The sequence below is a fragment of the Podarcis liolepis genome (genome assembly GCF_965112155.1).
Source record: "Podarcis liolepis genome assembly, chromosome: 15".
Lineage (NCBI taxonomy): Eukaryota > Metazoa > Chordata > Lepidosauria > Squamata > Lacertidae > Podarcis > Podarcis liolepis.
In genome coordinates, this window is record NC_139566.1 from 17,656,646 (window position 1) to 17,675,115 (window position 18,470).

The following is an 18,470-nucleotide window of genomic DNA, read 5'->3' on the forward strand; positions in this document are numbered from 1 at the left end:
GAAAGTGGGTGGTCCATCTTCCCTCACCGGCAGCACAGCTGTCGCTATTGGCTGAGCTTCTCTGCTGTCATGGAATGTTCATAAACATTCCAGCGCAGCAGGCCAGACAGTGCTCTGCCCCAGTTACCAAGGCGGAAGTGGAAGAGGATTGCGGAAGCAGGGTTTGCAAAAAAAAAAAAAAACAGTTTTTGCAAGGGGAGGTTAATGTGGGGCCCTGGCATGTCCTTCTCAAAGAGTCCCTCCAGCAAAATTAAGTGCTCACTGCTGTGAGAGAAGGAAGAGGTTATTCTGGCTGGCTGGTCTTGAGCTGGGACAGTCTTGGGAAGAAAGGAAGGCGGGCAAGGGAAATGGAGAGGCTGGGATCCAATTGGAAGAGGAGTAGAGGGGGGGATGGACATCCCCACCTGAACTGACTTTTATCGCTGGAAGAAACCACAGGGTGGTGGCACATGCCACCTGAACAACCAACAACTCAGCGACACAGGGTGTGCCGTACGACCGGGAGCAAAAGTGCGAGGAAAAGGGAACACTGCGCAGGTGCTCCTTCAGGAGAGCTGAGAGTGTGCTTGGATTGGGCCTCAGGCCTTGAGTGGTGGGGGTCCCACCTTCCTGAAGCCCCCCTGTGCCTGCTGAGAGAGTGGGGGTGTCATTTCAGCACCCCCCGGAACAGCGCTTAAGGATGGAAGGGGCTGAGTTCAAGTGTTACTCCGAAGTACTATTGCTTTGTCGACACTACTAAACCGCAGGAAGGAACAAGAGAATACATTCGTTGTTGCCGGCATCCCTGGCGGCTTTGCCACAGCCTCCCTCCCTCGGTTATCAAAGTCGTTTTACAGACGTGGGTCGGTATCGGGAGCCCCATTTGGCAGGAAACTGAGGCACGTGGAAAGCTGGGAGAGGCAGGAGAGCCTCTCGCTCTCTTCGACTGCCCAAATAAGTGCAGCGTCAAGGCCCGCACTTGGTCTGCACCAGACATTTCAATCCATTTCAAACTGGACCAACAGCCATGGAATCAATGTTTCTTGCGGGGAGGTTGCTGGGCGCTCTCTTTTGGCCCAGAGGACATGCAAACTGAATGCCAAGAGGCAAGAGGGTTGAACCACTGCGTTGAAGGCTCGGGCCCTATAGAGCTGGCCAGGCCTTGGGGAGCTTAGGTAACGGTAAAGGGACCCCTGACCATTACGTCTAGTTGTAGACGACTCTGGGGTTGCGGTGCTCATCTCGCTTTATTGGCCGAGGGAGCCGGAGTACAGCTTCCGGGTCATGTGGCCAGCATGACTAAGCCACTTCTAGCAAACCAGAGAAGCGCACGGAAACGCCGTTTACCTTCCCGCCGGAGTGGTACCTATTTATCTACTTGCACTTTGACGTGCTTTCGAACTGCTAGGTTGGCAGGAGCAGGGACCAAGCAACGGGAGCTCACCCCATCACGGGGATTCGAACCGCCAACCTTCTGATCAGCAAGTCCTAGGTTCTGTGGTTTAACCCACAGCGCCACCCGCGCTTAGATTGCGTCAAAGATGTGTCTGGGTTCCCTGATGCAGACTGGGTTACAGCTGACAGGCTGCATGGGGAGGCGGCGGCAGGAATCCCAACATTACTCCTGTTGGCCAGATGAATCCTGTTGCCATCCCTGAGCCCTGGCAAGGAACGGAAGAGGAAGAGGTGCCCCAAAAAGTGGTTAGCAACCAGGTACTCCCAACAGTAACATACCATTGTTCTGGGAGCTGATGGAGGAAATAGATACACCTCCTTGTAAGGAAGAACGAAGAGTGTCTCTGAGTTTAATTCAAGGGCAGGGGGAGGGAGATATCCTGTGTCTCAGGCATCAAATAATTTGGGGGGAGTTCTGCCCTACTGCAGCCTTTGCCAACATATTTTTTTTGGTCCCCATATGCTCTAGACTACAACTTCCAGGTTGAAACCAGGTTGGCAAAGGCTGCCTTGGCATTTTTCGGGTGCTTCAGCATTCTGTGGGGCTGGGGGATGATGCCAGTTTAAAGGGGCTTGGATTGGGTTTGGCATTTATCCCAGCGGCAGCAAACTAATTTGAACTTTTCAGGAAAGTCACGCCCCACCTCCAAAAGAACCCAGGTGGGCTGTGATCCATATGAAGAGAGCCTGGCAACCCACTGCTAGAGCTCTCCCTTGCCCATGCCACCCACTCCAGGAGGTGGCAAAGAGAACATGTGCCCTCTTGGTTTTCAGCTTTCCAGGTCTAAAAACCAGATGTGCGTAGATTCGCCTCCCTGAAATTGGGCATACAACTTCCCATAACCCACCCAACCAACATCAAGTGTCAACAAGAGAACTGAAATCTCCCCCCACCCAAAAGAAAAAAAAATATTCAAAAGAATATAGATGAAGGTGACCCAGGGAAGAGCATCTGGGGGCTTAAAGTCCTCTTTCCTACTGGGATGGGTCTCTGCTTGCTGAGGACGGGACCCTCAAAGCAGACATCGATCCACAAAACGTATGTTTTCCAAATGCGAATTCACCCTCTAGATTTCATCTCAGAGATGTTGTTGGGGTTTTACCCCATGGAGTCACCATGTCAAGCTTCAGACTCCATTGCTCTGCCTTTTTTGCAGATCCCAGGCCTCGTCTGTAGGGGCAGGAAGCGAAGGATGTCAACAGTCTCCTGCACGCCTGATGAAGATTTTGGTGGGTCAGTCAAGGAAGCCAACACCCAACTCAACCTTCCCACTCCAAAGAATTTCATCGCAAGCAGATGGGCAAAACTTCCTGGGTCGCCTACTTGCCCTCAGCGACTTCACTCTAAAGGCCCCTCCCCTACACTCTGGCCTCGCGGTGTCGGCTCCGACGTCATGCTTCATATGTCCAGTTTATAAAGATGGCGGCTACGACATGGAACACCAAAATGAGAGGAAGGAGGAAGACGCAGAAACCCAGCTACGAAGACAGGGTGGGCTCAGAGGCCGGCGAGGAAAGCAGGAAAACGGCATTGTGGAAGGCCCTCCGAGTCCCCATGAGGCAAAGACGAGAAGACTGTAGATTGCCCTGTTCCCATTCCGCCATGTCTTAACTGGCCACCGAGTCCCCTTGGGCGATCAGGCTCTGAAAACTGACCAGCTGCTTCATCTGCTCCGTCTGCATGGAGTGCCTCCGGAGTAGCCTCTTGCCTTTGGGAGAAGTGGGGGCCACCGGGATCAGGCCCTTGTGGGCCGGGGAGGAGGGCTTGCCATTGCCCCGGATGTCGCGGAGGGGAGGGTGGGGGTTGAGGTGGAGTGGGGGCAGGAAGCCCGGCCGGGTGTGGGCAATGTGGTCCAGCAGCAGCGTCCCAGAGCCCCTCCTCTCGAGGAGACCCGGGGCCCGGCGTCGTATCGTGATGGGGGAGACGGCGTTGGGGATGCTTTCCAAACTCTCTCGGGACGAGCTGGCCGGCAGGGTCAACGGGGAGGCGTTGTACTTCCTCCTCTCCACAGAAACGCGGCCTGAATCTGGGGAGCCAGGGATGGACTCGGGGCAGAGGGAATCCAACTCGTAGTGGTCCAAGCAATTCAGCTTGGGGTGGACCAGAGCCCGGGAGCCAGGACTCGGGCCGCCGTCTTGGGTTTCGGGCGCCGTGTTGCGTCGGGCGAGAGTCTGGTGCAGGTGGCTGAAATGGACTTTCTCTGCCCACGCGGCTTCTAGGCTGGCCAGCTCTTCCCCTGAGGCCTGGTGAGCGGCCATTTTGAGGCAGGACGACTCCTGGCCTTCCATGCTGTGTCTCCGGGACAACGGAGGCCTCTTGGAGAAGCTCAGGCCATTCATCTCAGCCGTCATCCTCTCTTCCGGGGTCCGGGCCTTTTCCTGGTGGGAGGCAGCTAGGACAGAGGGCGCCACCAGGCCCCACGGCTCCGAGTTCAACCTCTTCAGCTGCTTGGGTCGGCCTTTGGGTGGGAGGGCCGGGGCTTTCTCCTCAGCCTCCTTCCCCTTGCCGTGCGGGAGAGGGGAGCAGCTGAGCCGGGTGGCCATGGTGAAGTTGAAAACGTCACGCTCCTCTTCCTTCTCGCTGCCGCCAGGGGACTGGGAGGTCCTCACCTCGATGTCTGAGGGGGACATGCACAGAGCGGGCGAACGGCTGTCCTCCACGCCTGGCGACGGCGGCGAGTTCAGGTACTGCTTGGTTTTCTTGGTCCCTGAGGGGGACGTGTCTGTGGTGATGATGATGACCTCCTTCCCTTTGGCCTTGCAAGCGTCCAGGAGCACCTGCAAGGTCCCCCGGTCCCCCTTGTTGATGGCGTACACCAAAGCCGATGCCCCGGAGTAATCCTTGGCGCTGGGCTCCGCCCCGTGCGCCAACAAAATGGAAGCCACCTCAGCCCCAGCCCCGTCGGCGCAGGCGTGCATCAGGGCGGACTTCCCCATCTTGTCAGGGATGTTGGGGTCGGCCCCGTTCTCCAGGAGGTACCTCACCATGCGGGACTTGTTCTGAGGGTCCTCGTAGGGGGCCACGCAGGCCGCAATGAGGGGGGTTTCCCCCTGGATGTTGCCCTCGTTGATGTAGGCCCCACCCTCTAGCAGCAGGCGGGTGAGGCGGAACTTGCCCTGCCAGACGGCCTTCAGCAGGGCACTCCCCTCAGGGTGGACCATGGTGGTGGCAGGCGGTTCCGCAGGCATTGGGCAGAGGCAAGGAGTTCACGAGATGGAGGAGGACATCTCAGGGCACGCCATGACCTGGAATGGGAGACAAAGCAAGGGAAACCAGAGCGTGAGGACTGCTCTATTGTGGAGCAATGTTGTGGGTTTCTGAAGGTCTGTCTAAAAGCAATCCCTCCAACATTTCTCTGATGAAATAAGGGGCTTCCTATTCAATAATAATAATACAGTGGTACCCCAGTTTTTGAGCGTCTCGGAAACCGAACGTTTCGGTTTTCAAATGCCAAAAACCCAGAAGTACCTAAATGTTTCCGTTTTCGAACGTGCCTCAGAAGTCGAATGGCTTCCGTTGCGTATTTTTCAATTTTCTCCACTGGTTTTGCTAACCGCCCTTTGCACCTCGGTTGTCAAACGTTTCGGAAGTCGAATGGTCTTCCGGAACAGATTACGTTCAACAACTGTGGTACCACTGTAATAATATTTATACCCTGCCCATCTGACTGGGTTGCCCCAGCCACCAACATATATAAAAACATACTGAAACATTGCAAAACGTCCCTATACAGAGCTGCCTTCAGACGTCTTCTAAAGGTTGCATCGTTACTTATCTCCTTGGTTCGGGGGTCGCATGACTTCATACGCTACAACATTTCTCTGATGGAAATAGGAGCATCCTAAGAAAAAGCAGGACATTCCGGGATCAAATCAGAAACCAAAATGGCTGCTGTAAATCCTGGACTGTCCCCTGAAAAATAGGGGTGCTTGGAGAGTCTGCAAAAGAAAGTAATCAGGGGATGAGGAGGAGCATGAATAGACCCAGGGAAAGGAAGAGGTGGGGCGTGGAAAAAAAGAGTAGCATTAGGGAAGAGTAGGGACAGGAAATGAGGAGTGTGGTTCAGGAACGGAAAGAGAGAAGTTAGACCTGAGCAGGGGGCCGTGTTCCTGACAATTAGGGACAGCTTTCCCAGGATCTGAATTTGCTGGATCAAAGCACAGCACTTTGCAAGCTCCTTTGACAACCTTGCTAGCATCCCCTCTGCTCCTTTTGCAAACTTCTGTCACTTGAAATTAAAAGAAGCTTTCTTGGGGTCTGAATTTGCTGGGTCAAACCTCAGCACTTTGCAAGCCTCTCTGCCCCTCTTACAACCACATAAGAGACCACTCACTGCTCCTTTGCAAGTTTCTGTCAGGGGAACGCTGGCGATTCCATGCATGTTTAGGCAGCTCAGGCGTTAAACCTTGCAAGGAGACAGCTTGAGGCCTTAAAGTCCAAGGCTAGTTCAGCAGCAGATTCTTCTTTTGGATGCTTCCCAGCATCTCTGTGACTTTTCTAGAGGTGGCCAGCGGTAAGCCGAGTGGGGGAAGGACCTCCTGTCTCTTAGACAGGCTGTGCCAATTTTGCTGCCCCCGCTGAGGCGCGGCCCCTGCCAGTGCTGGCAGGAGGAGCGTTCACTCCACATGCTGTTAAAGACACAGACGGGCACAATTGGCCGGTCCTTCCGGGCGCAGCATCCAAAACAGCCTGCTGTGACTCAGAAACCCTTCCGCAGGAGCCAGAAGGGAAAAGGGTAATTAATTCTCATTCTTGAGATTTGCTGCCCATGCCTTTAAACGCTAGGGAACTCAGGGCAGCTTTTGCAAAGGTTAGTTGACTTTGCGGGAAGCGTCACTTGGGCAGGGTCTTTTTTCCCTTGCGCAAACCAGGTTATTTGTGTGAGCTGTATTAGGTTCTTCCTGAAGGCAACTTTTGCCCTCGGATCCCCGCTCGACCCTCTAGTTTTCTGCTGGCTTTGTTGATTTATTGATTGATTAATGAATCTATACATCCCTCAGTATGCCATGTTCTCTAAGCCAGCCTTTGTCAACATGGCCCCCTCCAGCTGTTTGGGACGAAACACAGCCATCACAGATAATATACCTTTCTGTGAATTTGTCCAGCACTCTTTTAAAGCCATCCCAGTTGGTGGCCATTGCTGCCTCCTGTGGGAGGGAGTTCCAAAGATTAACTCTGTGCCACGTGAAGAACTTTATCTGTCCTGAATCTTCCAAGCTCTTCAGCTTCATGGAATGTCCATGAGTTCAGGTGTTGCAAGAGGAGGAGAAAAACTTATCACTAGCCTGCCATGAATAATTTTAGAATCTCCTATCATGTCACCTTTTCTCTCAGCTAAAAAAAAGTCTCAAAAGCTGCAACTTTTCCACTTAGGGGCGTCACTTGGCAGAATTTTGGCTCCCCCCCCCCATTTATCTTTTTAGCCTGCAATTTCTTCTTGCGCAGGGGAAACCAGGAGGAGGCCTGAGCAAGGCTGAAGTCCTCAGCAGCGTGGAACTGCCATCCCTCCACTTCCTGTGTCTCTTGGAAGGAGGGGAAAGTGGGGTAAGGCGGCCGGGTTGTTTGAGGCCAGCTCGCTAATTTAGAATCCTTTTGCGCTTGCTTTAAAAACAAAAGCCGCTTCAAGGAGACTTTGCTTTGGAGCAAGTGGCTTCTGGATGCCTGAGCAAATCTGCACTCTGGCTCATAAATCCCACTTCTGACTACCGGCCGTGGCTAATTTAGTGTGGCAGGCAAATCGCCTCCTGCCCACAAATCATAGGAGGCCATGCGCAGCGACACCAGTTAACCCCCAGAGTTAGTTAGGACTGATTGAATAGGAAGGCTTGGAATGAGCCCGGCCGATGAACTAGGAACTTAAGATACTGCATCGTTCAGTCTCAGGAAAACACCAGCCCTACCTGGGACGCGAGTGGCGCTGTGGTCTAAACCACAGAGCCTAGGGCTTGCCGATCAGAAGGTCGGCAGTTCGAATCCCCACGACGGGGTGAGCTCCCGTTGCTCGGTCCCTGCTCCTGCCCACCTAGCAGTTCGAAAGCATGTCAAGTGCAAGTAGATAAATAGGTACTGCTCTGGTGGGAAGGTAAAATGGTGTTTCTGTGCGCTGCTCTGGTTCGCCAGAAGCGGCTTAGTCATGCTGGCCACATGACCCGGAAGCTGTCTGCGAACAAACGCCGGCTCCCTCGGCCTTTAGAGCGAGATGAGCGCGCAACCCCAGAGTCGTCCGCGACTGGACCTAACAGTCAGGGGGTACCTTTACCTTTACCTGGAGATGCCAGGGATCAAGCATGAGACCTTTGGAATGCAAAGCAGGGGCTCCAGAGCTGAGCGATGGCCCTTTCCCTAAAAAATTAAAACAAAACAAAACACTCTCCTATGAGGAATGGTTGCAGCGTTTGGGACTTTTTAGAAAAGGTGAGCGGGATGGTAGAAGTATATCCAGTTTTGCATGGATAAAGTAGATAGGGCAAAGTTTTCCTCCCTCTCTCTCTCGTAGCACTAGGACTCCTGGCTATCGAGTGGAGCTGAACATGGGAAGATTCAGGACAGAGAAAATTCAGTGCAGAGTCGAACCACGGAACTCACTCCCGTGATGGAACTTGCTCACCTCCCTAGATGGCTTTAAAAGGGGGTCAGACAAATTCATGGAGGCTATCCATGGCTGTACTCTGTTTCCACAGAATCCGGATGCCAGCTTGGCAATTGACAGTGGGCTCAAATCACCAGCCTTCTGGTTAACAGCTAGACGCACAGACCCCTTGTGCTGCTGGAGGCCGCTATAATTAAATAAGAACATAAGAAAAGCCGGATGGATCAGGCCAAAGGAGGACCGTCTAGTCCTGTTCGCACAGCAGCTAACTAGAGGCCCCGAAGGGAAACCCACAAATGGGACCCGAGCATAGGAGTCCCCCACAGATCTCCACATGGGTCACAACTGGACCCGTGCCAGTCGCAAAATGCGCCCGGCCAATTTCTTAATACTGTTTGCAACTCCCTCCTTAGAGAGGCCAGACTGGCCGCTGGCTGGTGAAGACTATTTTATTCTGACAAGCCTTCGGAAACTGACTGCACCCTTCTTCTTTTTTAAGGAAAGAACTGATAGCAGTGCTATGCTGTTTTACTATTTGCATTTTAATAGATTTGTTTTTACGTCATTTTCATTCTACTATACCTTAATTGCTTTTCAACTATTATACTTCATATGCTTTTAGATTTCTGGGTTTTTCCAGTGTTTGTGAGTCCTGGTTCTGGGGAAAAGGCAGGTTATAAATAAAATAATTATAATTATCCCGCAGAGTGGGGATTAGTACCTCCACAGAGAGTTGCCAACTATTCAAATGACCAGTGTTTCTGTGCCCTTAACCGCAGTACAGTGGTACCTCAGGTAAATAACTTAATTCGTTCTGGAGGTCCGTTCTGAACCTGAAACTGTTCTTAACCTGAGGTACCATTTTAGCTAATGGGGCCTCCCGCTGCCGCCGTGTGATTTCTGTTCTCATCCTGAGGTAAAGTTCTTAACCCGAGGTACTATTTCTGGGTTAGCAGAGTCTGTAACCTGAAGCATCTGTAACCTGAAGCGTCTGTAACCCAAGGTACCACCGTATATTCTGCAGTGATGAGTACGTGAGGACATTTGACACAAGCCGCAGTAGCAAGCTGGGTGGGTGGGTGGGCTAAAAAGTTGGCAACAGCACATCCTGCAGGTTGAGGTCAGAGGACACACAAAATTCCTTTGTTCTCAGGCACCCCAAACTTTTGCTTTCGTCTTTTAAGGTGTGACCCAACAGCCCCACCCAGCCCTTGCCTCCCTTCCTAGGAAGACCTTCAGTCACGAGATTGTCCACTAACTCCAGGTCCCGGAATAATTTTAGGGAGCCACAAGGAGGGCCCCTGGGCTGATGGGTGGGGAACTAACTGCTTGCTGCCCCTGTAACAGGACCTGGTTCAGGACAGTATTTTAAATAGAGAGGGAGGCCCAGCCGGTGCCCCAGAGCTGCGGTTCATGGGGTTCATTTCCTCTTTGCAGCCAGCAATGCGAGGTTTTCTGGAAAGCATTTGAATGTCATACACAAATGCAGCTAATTTACACTGGGAAATTTTTCTGTCACCCTGGAGGGTGTTCTAATTTCGACCTGTTTGTTTTGCTTGCATTTAGCAATCAAATCTAAAAATGTCAACACGGCCAAGCTTGCCTGATAGCGTATCTGAGGCTAGCACACATTTGCTCACAGAAACATATAATCATAGAATTGGAAGGTCCCCGAAAGGGGTCATCTAGTCCGACCCCCTTGCAGCAGCGTTGACAATGAACTTACGAAATGGAAAAGCTGTCCACAGAAAAGAAAAGCAATCCTCGCTGTTTGCAGGACATACAACCCTTGGGCCCCTTAAATAAGAACTTAATGATTATTTTGTTATTTCTATGCTGCTCACCTGACGGGGTTGCCCCAGCCACTCTGGGCGGCTTCCAGCAAAATATGAAAACACAATGAAGCATCAAACATTAAAAACTTCCCAGAGCATTTCTTGGATTGCAACGCAAAGCTCAGGTCAAGCTATTTAAGGTGACCGGGGACCACCTGCATTTCCCAGCAATTGACAGAATGACGAATGACTACCCTTGTCCTTGCAGATTCCCAGCTCTCTCTCCCCCTCCCCACACTCACTGCTCTCTATATCATTTCTCCAGTCCCTCTAGGGGCACTCGAATGAAATCTACAAGAGCCATATATCAAATATTAGCAAAATCCTTATGTCATGCTGGGGGTGTAATAAGGCATACAGTTCCATCTTGGGTTTCCCAGCAAGATGCATAATTTATCCTCAACAAGCCTGGCTCCAAATTAATGACAAATCTGATACTAAAGCCCTTCACCTTGTCTTCCTCCACCCAGATTCCCCTCCTCCTTGGAGACCTGGACAGATTTATCAAAGCCGGGAGAAGCTCTCAAGAGAGCTCTCCACTGGAATCGCAGACCCACTGAAAACAGCAAACGTTTGATCCCCATTGCTGGGCAAACGGACTTTATTGAGAGAGAGAGATTTCATTAATGCCAAGTGGGTGGGCAGGAGGCAGACTCATCTTTTGAAATTATTATTATTATTATTTTTAAAAGATCGAAAACTGGAATGACTGAAGAAATAATCTCTCTCTCTCTCTCACACACACACACTAACACACACTTTATTTTTAGCATTGCATCTTCTTGATTCTTAGGAGGGGGTTAAATATAAAGAGCAAGGAGGTGGCATTTATTTGGCAGACTGATAATATCTGCCACTTTGCCCAGGGTCCCTCAGCAAGACAGACCCTTCTGTGCAGAGACAGATGGAGAGCGGAGTCCTGTTTCTGTTTAAAATTTCAGGCCTGGATGTTTGGGGATGTGGAGACAAAAGAGATTGCTCAAAATTAGTGTGAGTTGTGGGGGGTTGCTTCCACTTTGGTTACATAACAGTCAGTAGGGAAGTGAGCCCAAAGCCAGCCTTAATGAGCGAATGGATTCGTTGTGGTTTTCAGAAGCAAGGCAGAAAGGGTGCCTTTGCATAGCTCAAGATATCAGTAATATTCCCCCCACCCCAGTCTTCCTGAACAGGTGTTGTGGGGGTGATGTGAAACGAAAGGAGGCGGAAGGCATGACTGGATTGGAATACTTTTAATTTATTTTTTAAAACCCGCTAGAAATAGCCCCACTACTGAACTGGGAAATCAGGAAAGGATGGAGGTAGCTCTGAAGCTTGCCCAGTTCACACGCAAAGCGAGAGTGCATTTTGCTCCAGGGTGTCACTGGCAAATTTAGAGTCTGTTAAACCTGCAGGGAAGAAGGTGGGAGAATCTGGTGCTACTGGGGTCCCTCCTTTTCTTTCCGTGTCTTCGAGACCCCCGTGCTTTTAGCATTTGGAGATCGGGGATGGGTGGGGAAAAGGAGGGAATCACCCCCCTGATTTTGGTAGGGATTTCCTTCAAATATCCAGCAGCCTGCTGGGTCTGAGGTCCCCCCCCCATCCTAAATTAAAGGAAGCCCTTACACCCCAAAAAAGATATTCTCATTTTGTCACACTTTCGACCCCCATGGAAAAGCAACATGCTTTTGTCACACTTTCAACCCGGATGCAAAAATTACATGATTTTCTCACACTTTCAGCCCTGGCGCAAAATAACCCTGGGCAGTTCGCCCCACCCCACCATGACTCTCTTAATGCTCACGAGCCCCCAAAACTCCCTGCCCACCCTCCTCCCCAACAGATGCCCACCTGGTTGAAGAAAGGTATTTAAAATTAAAATCCTATTTTATTTGGTAAAAAAAAAAAACCCGAGGATCAAAGTTTGCATCCCACAGCCCAGGGGAAACGCAGGCACCGCTGCACACCTGCATGGAACCCAAACAGCTCTGCTGGAAAAGGTACCTGGCTGCATCCTCCGGTGGTCTTCTATGTGGTCCACCACCACCCTGGCGGGGGCTGGCGAGGCGAGGCTCCTCACCCGGGCTGCATGCTTCTGCTGCGCTCTCGGGAGGAGGAGGAGGAGGAAGAGAGAGGGGGAGCCACGGAGCAGGGGGGCTCTGGCGATCTCTCCCGTCTCCTCTGCACGCCGAACACGTGTCCTGCTGCTGCTGCTGCTGCTGCTGCTCTCTGGCGCTGTGTTATTTTGGTGCCTGGGAATGATGCTAACCCCCCTCTGCTGCTTCGGGGATGGAGCGAAAGGGCCAATCGTTACCAAGCCATCTCCAAAGATCATCCAGTTCCTTTAAGATTTGGGGGGCGGGGGGGGGCGGAGGCGTCTATCTCTCCATCCATCTATCCTACCAACCAACCATTCTGAGGTTCGCAAGGCTGGATGGCGGATTCTGCTATTTTTTACCCCCTAACCTATTAAAAGCAAGGGAGAGGACCACCCCCCCCCTATTAAAATATACACTGCACCACATTTTTGGGGTGGGGGTGGGGAGATCGTTTCTTAAAGGCTCGCTGCTAGCCAACACTTATAAATTTGGTTCTGTCTGCCAGGGTTAGTGTCCCCACCACCCCACCCCTTACAGTAATTTTGGGGCGTTTTCTCCCAAAGATCTTTTTTGCACGTTGTTGGTGAGTTGCAGTACAGGTTTAGGCCAGGTGGCATTAATTCTGCAATAAAAGAGCAGGTCATTTCTTTCTTTGTAGTCTTGACTGTCGGGTCTTTCATGTTGGCACTGGGAAATTAATTATAATAATCACAGAGGCAGTGTGGTGTAGTGGTTAGAGCGTTGGACTGCTAGGAGCTGGGAGAGACCGGGGTTTGAATTGCCAGTCAGCCATGAAGCTCACTGGGTGTGACCTGGGGGGGGGGGGTCAGTTGCTGCCTCTCAGCCAAGGCTGCCTTGCAGGGCTGTTGTTATGAGGGTCAAATGAGGAGGAGGAGAACCACCTTGAAGTGGGGTATAAATGCGAGAACATTTAAAAATGCAAAACAGAAAAATAAGGTCTCTTTCCCCACAAATATGAAAGTACACTATATTTTTTTTAATGACTGCAACATGCTGTGTATTTATTTCCTTCTGTCTCCGCCCAAAACCCCTCTTTATTGACTTAGGGAAGATCTTTTTGTATTCTGAACAGAGGGTAAAGTTTATTCTGAATTTGTTAAGTAAGATACCTGTTGGCGACAATCAAGTGAAAATCACACGTAGGTTGTCTGATTCTGACAAATTTGTGACAGGCAAAGTTGTGAGATTTGCAGTGGCTGCCTGAAAGCCAAGGAGAATTTTTACTGGGGTCAATATGGTGAATGGCAAAAAATAATAATTAATTGGATGATTTTAATGCATTGGTTCTTTTAATCTTTTTAATTGTTTTTAAGTGTGTGTGTGTGTGTGGTGTTTTAATGTAAATAATTTTTTTGATAAATGCTGTTCTTTAATATTGTATTGGATGGTTGAAATAATAATAAAACTGCACAGACTTAGGGCAAAGCCATACCCTACATTTAAAGTGCATCCAATGCACATTTAAAGCACACAATACCCCCCCCCCCAAGAATCCTGGGAAATGTAGTTTCACCCTCACAGAGCTGGAGTTCCCAGCACCCTGAACAAACTACAGTTCCCAGTATTCTTTGGGGAAACTCATGAACTTTAAATGTGCATTGGACGTGCTTTAAATGCATTGGTGTGGATCTGCCCTTAGATTGTTAGTCCATGGGGTGGGGACAAACACAGAAGAACAAACTGGAAAACTACTGTAACCTGCTTTGAACCCAAGGGATGAAACAAGATATAACCTATTTAATAAAGTAAATCTTAACTGGATTTGCTCAGATCTCCCTTTCCTTCCTGTCCCCTCTGCTGCCTCCCAAAGTGTCACCCTTTACATTTATTATTGATTGAAAACATTTATAACCTTGCAAAAGCTCCCAGAGCACCTTACAATGAAAACAACGCAGACTCTGTCCTAACCTCTAAAAAGCCACAACATAAAAGGAAAGTGGGGAGCGGAGGGAAAAGGAAAGCAAGCCAACCCAGAAAGCCAAAAGGTTGATGTTACAAGGCTGCAATTTCTTCGGGTCATGTATCTGTTCAAGGTCTAGGTATGAATAATTTTTGTTTTTACTTCTCTGTGCACTGTAGTTCCTGCTGCTGTATTGTTTTCTTAAAAGAGAGAGGGGGGGGAATATGGTCCTCTCTTTCCTTTTCACAACATGCCTGTGAGGATAGCACAGCTGAGAAAGGGTGGTCAGCCTAAGGGATTTATGGCTGAGATTTGGGCCTGGACCCCTTCTCAGGCTGCCACCCGCTAAACCATTGTGCCTTTGTCAGAACCCTTGGGTGAAACATTCCCTGCCGCCTTCCTTAAGAATTAAAACACACAATATCCAAAGCACAATATTATATAATACTAAAAGCAAATAAAAATTGCAGCAATAAGGCGAGTCTTTTTAAGTGCTACATACCCAGCAGATATAATTTCCCTCCCACCAGCAAAGTCTGCTCCGATTATTGGGGGTGGGGTGGGGATCTTTCCCTCTTTTCTTAAAACTGCTGAGCAGAGCAGGTGTGGCAAAGTCCCATCCGCCAGGGGAATGCAAACCCACAGCACCAAGCTCTGCTCAGATGCCAGCCTTTCTGTACCATACTCCTGTTTCTGCAGCATCAGAATGTCTATGCGTTGAGAGGGTCGATGACCCTTGAGGTCCCTTCCAACTTCCCAGTGCTAGTGGCTCCCATCAGCTGTCAAGGAAATAAACAAGGACCTGACTTTTAGAAGACATCTGAAGGCAGCTCTGTTTAGGGAAGTTTTTAATGTTTGAAGTTTTATTCTGTTTTTAGTGTTCTGTTGGTAGCCGCCCAGAGTGGCTGGGGAAACCCAGTCAGATGGGCGGGGAACAAATAATAAAATTATTATTGTTGTTATTATTGTTATTATTATTATTCTATAGGTGCCTTCCGAACATGGCAACATAGGAACCTAGGAAGCTGCCTTATATTGAGCCTGGCCACTGGTCCATCAAGCTCTGTACTGTCTACACTGACTGGCAGCAGCTCTCCATAGTGTCAGGTAGGGGCCTCTCCCGGTCCTACCTGGGGACTGAACCTGGGAGCCTTTGTATGAAAAGCAAATGCTCTTCCGCTGAGCTGCGGCCCTTTCCCAAAGCAACAGCAATGAAGCAGGCAGTGCCTGAAGGACTTCTGGCTGTTTAGTTTAACTTAGAGGAAAGGCAAGGACATGATAGAAGTTTTCAAAATGATACATGGCATGGAGAAAATGGATAGAGGGAAGTTTTTCCTCCCTCTTTCATCATAACGCTAGAACTCAATGGAGATGAATGTTGGAAGATTCAGGACAGAAAAAAGAAAGTATCTCTTTATACAGTGCATTGTCAAACTATGGAACTCACGGCCACAGGAGACAGAAATGGCAACCAACTTGGATTGCTTTAAAAGAAGATTAAGCGGAGGGCCTTCTGGCGGTTCCCTCACTACGAAAAGTGAAGCTACAGGGAACCAGACAGAGGGCCTTCTCAGTAGTGGCGCCTGCCCTGTGGAACGCCCTCCCATCAGATGTCAAGGAAATAAACAACTATCTGACTTTTAGAAGACATCTGAAGGCAGTTCTGTTTAGGAAAGTTTTTAATGTTTGAAGTTTTACTCTGTTTTTAGTGTTCTGTTGGGAGCCACCCAGAGTGGCTGGGGAAACCTCTGCCAAATGGGTGGGGTAATAATAATAATACTGTAATAATAATAATAATAATAATAATAATAATAATAATAATACAAATTCATGGAGGAGAGGGCTATTGGTGGCTACTAGCCAGGACATCTATTCTCTGCCTCCACCATCAGAAGCAACAATGCTTTTGAAAACCAGTTTCTTGAAAACCCAGGAGGGGAGAGTTGCTCTTGTGTTTGAATCCTGCTTGCAGGTTTCCCATTGGGGCATCTGGTTGGCCACTGTGAGCACAGGATCCCGGACTATTTGGGCTCCCTTTGGCCTGATCCAGCAGGCTCTCCTTATGTTTTCACGCTCTTATGACATACGCTAGGCAGGGGAAATGAGGACTTGTGGGTTTGGAGGTGGCGGAGGGGCGAGTCCGTTGACCTCTGAGCGAATAATCTGAACGGGAGGGCTCAGCCCCAGAATATAATGTCAATGTTAGCCTGGAAACCTGTGAAGTAGCGGAAATCATAACAGCACTTGCCGTATTTTTGCAGTGTCAAATGATATTTCAAACACATTATCTCTGCAACACCTAAGTGGCTCTCCACTCTGGGATGAAATTACTCTCCCTCTATTACTGATGCAGAGCCGAGGGACAATTATCTAGCTGGTGAAACTGTAACTCATTGAAATCCATAGGGTCTACTCACAAGGTAGTAACCCTCTGCTTGCCATGAAGTTCATCAGAGGAAATGTGCAGCCCTCTCCACCGTAAATCCACTGCTTTATTGTCAGGATAAAATCAGGCAAGCATACTTGGGTGCTTTTCAGCTAAGTCACGCTCAGAGTAAAGGGCCTAAGTTGGTCCTCACTGTTATTTTCAGTGGGTCTTCTCTGAGTAGGACTAACAATGAAGGCAACCCTTACTGCCTATCTGTCTTGCTGGGGATTTCCTGCTTCCTAGCTCAGTCTATCTGGCTACTAAGCTGTAGAAGCTCTGTGCAGGAAAAAAAACCACACCAAGAGTGCATCAGAGCATGTGCAAAGTGCATCACCCGGCACCACATACATGCTAGAATGAAGGGTCAGCACGGCCAGCAGTCAGGGATGATGGGAGAATCCAGCTACATCTGGAGGACCACATGTCCCCCACCTCTGGTTCAGAAAAGACATCTGTGTACATTAGAAATAGATGCCGAAAAGAGATTGCACAAACTGACTCATAATTAAATGCATATTTTTAAAATGTAGATTGCTACTCCCTGCCCCCCTTTTTTCTCTCCGTGTCCACTTCTGCTTCTTTCTCCCCCTCCATCTTCTCCTGCATCTCCCCCCACCCCACGCTCTGTTGCTATGGCAACCACCGGCTGGGCAACACACAGGCATCCCAGGGTGATGGGCTGCTGAGATGCCTTAGCGGATGGAGAAAAGAAGAAGAAGGAGAGAATCTAATAGCAATATGTCTCTGGCTCCTGCTACCCCCCCCCTCCCATGGCATCAGCCCACGTGCTAGTGTGGCTCTGCTATTAATATGATGCGCAGATCAAGAAAACGGTTTATTTTTATGTCTGTGCAATTTTAAGGCCGCTCTCTGAGCAGGGGAGGGAGGAGGGAGATGAATCACCTTAGCGGCTCCAGAGAGAAATTTCAGGGTGGGGAGGGTGGGGGAAAAACTCAGGAAATCAGGAGGGGCTTGGGATCAGAAACGGGCGCTTGATCACGGGGATTGTGGCTAATCCTAAAATAGCTCCATGCCTCCCTTCACCTTAGCAGATCTCTGTGTGGCTATTTATTAATGTAGGTATTTATTTTCTTACATATACATCCCACAGTTTGTCCATCAGAGAACTCAATGTGGCGTTCATGGGGTCTTGGGTGGGCCACCCATCCAGGCACTGACCAGGCCCTGATCATCTTAAGGCCTTCCCTATCTTGAAACCATTATCACTGGAACCAAAAACCAGTAGAAAGAGAAACGCATCTTTGCGCACGCTCAGAGGAACTTTACTGAAGGAGCGTCTCCACCCCCATCGTTCTGCCCGGACGCTGAGATACAGCACCGAGGGCCTTCTGACGGTTCCCTCATTGCGAGAAGCCATGTTACAGGGAACCAGGCAGAGGGCGTTCTTGGTGGTGGCGCCCGCCCTGTGGAACGCCCTCCCATCAGATGTCAAAGTGATAAACAACTACCTGACATTCAGAAAACATCTTAAGGCAGGGAAGTTTTTAATGTGTGACATTTTAGTGTATTTTTGGTCTCTGTGGAAGCCGCCCAGAGTGGCTGGGGAAACCCAACCAGATGGGCGGGGTACAAATAATAAATTATTATTATTATTATTATTATTAGTGACGATGAGTTGGCATGTACAATGCACAGGCTTAAATATTCAAACCCCCACTCAACAATGACACAGACTGGATGTTTTTGAGGCATCCCACCTTACAGATTTCTCATGAAGATGGAATCATAGAATTGTAGAGTTGGAAGGGACCACAAGGGTCATCTAGTCCAACCCCCTGCAATGAAGGAATCTTTTGCCCAACGTGGGGCTCAAACCCACAACCCTGAGATTAAAAGTATCATGCTCCAACCGGCTGAACTATTCCAGAGGTGATGTTTAAAACCCTGAATGACACAGGCCCCAAATACCTGAAAGATGACCGCCTTCAAGACAGACCCTCTCGGGTGCTGAGCTTGGCAGAGTGGGCCCTCTTGGTTGTTCTTCCACCCTCAGAAGTTTGGGGTAGTGGTGACCTGGGAGAGGGCCCCTTAATTGTCTAACTCCTTGCCCCATGTAGGTGCATCAAGCCCCTTAACTACGCAGCTTTTGGCTGGAGACACATCTCTTCACCCTGGCTTTTGACTCTTGAGATGTATATTTTCAGAACATGCCTTATTTTGTAATTT

At 49.7% G+C, this 18,470-nt stretch overlaps 1 protein-coding gene across 1 annotated transcript; it reads right to left on the reverse strand.

The window, feature by feature from the left end:
- Window positions 1-1,956: 1,956 nt before the first annotated feature.
- ANKRD34A (ankyrin repeat domain 34A) lies at window positions 1,957-13,707 on the reverse strand. Its single transcript, XM_083478125.1, has 2 exons — window positions 11,840-13,707; window positions 1,957-4,680 (listed from the first exon to the last, which is right to left on the reverse strand). The coding sequence occupies exon 2, from the start codon at window positions 4,621-4,623 to the stop codon at window positions 3,043-3,045; it is 1,581 nt and encodes a 526-aa protein (XP_083334251.1). The 5' UTR covers window positions 4,624-4,680; window positions 11,840-13,707; the 3' UTR covers window positions 1,957-3,042.
- Between the last annotated feature and the right edge of the window lie 4,763 nt (window positions 13,708-18,470).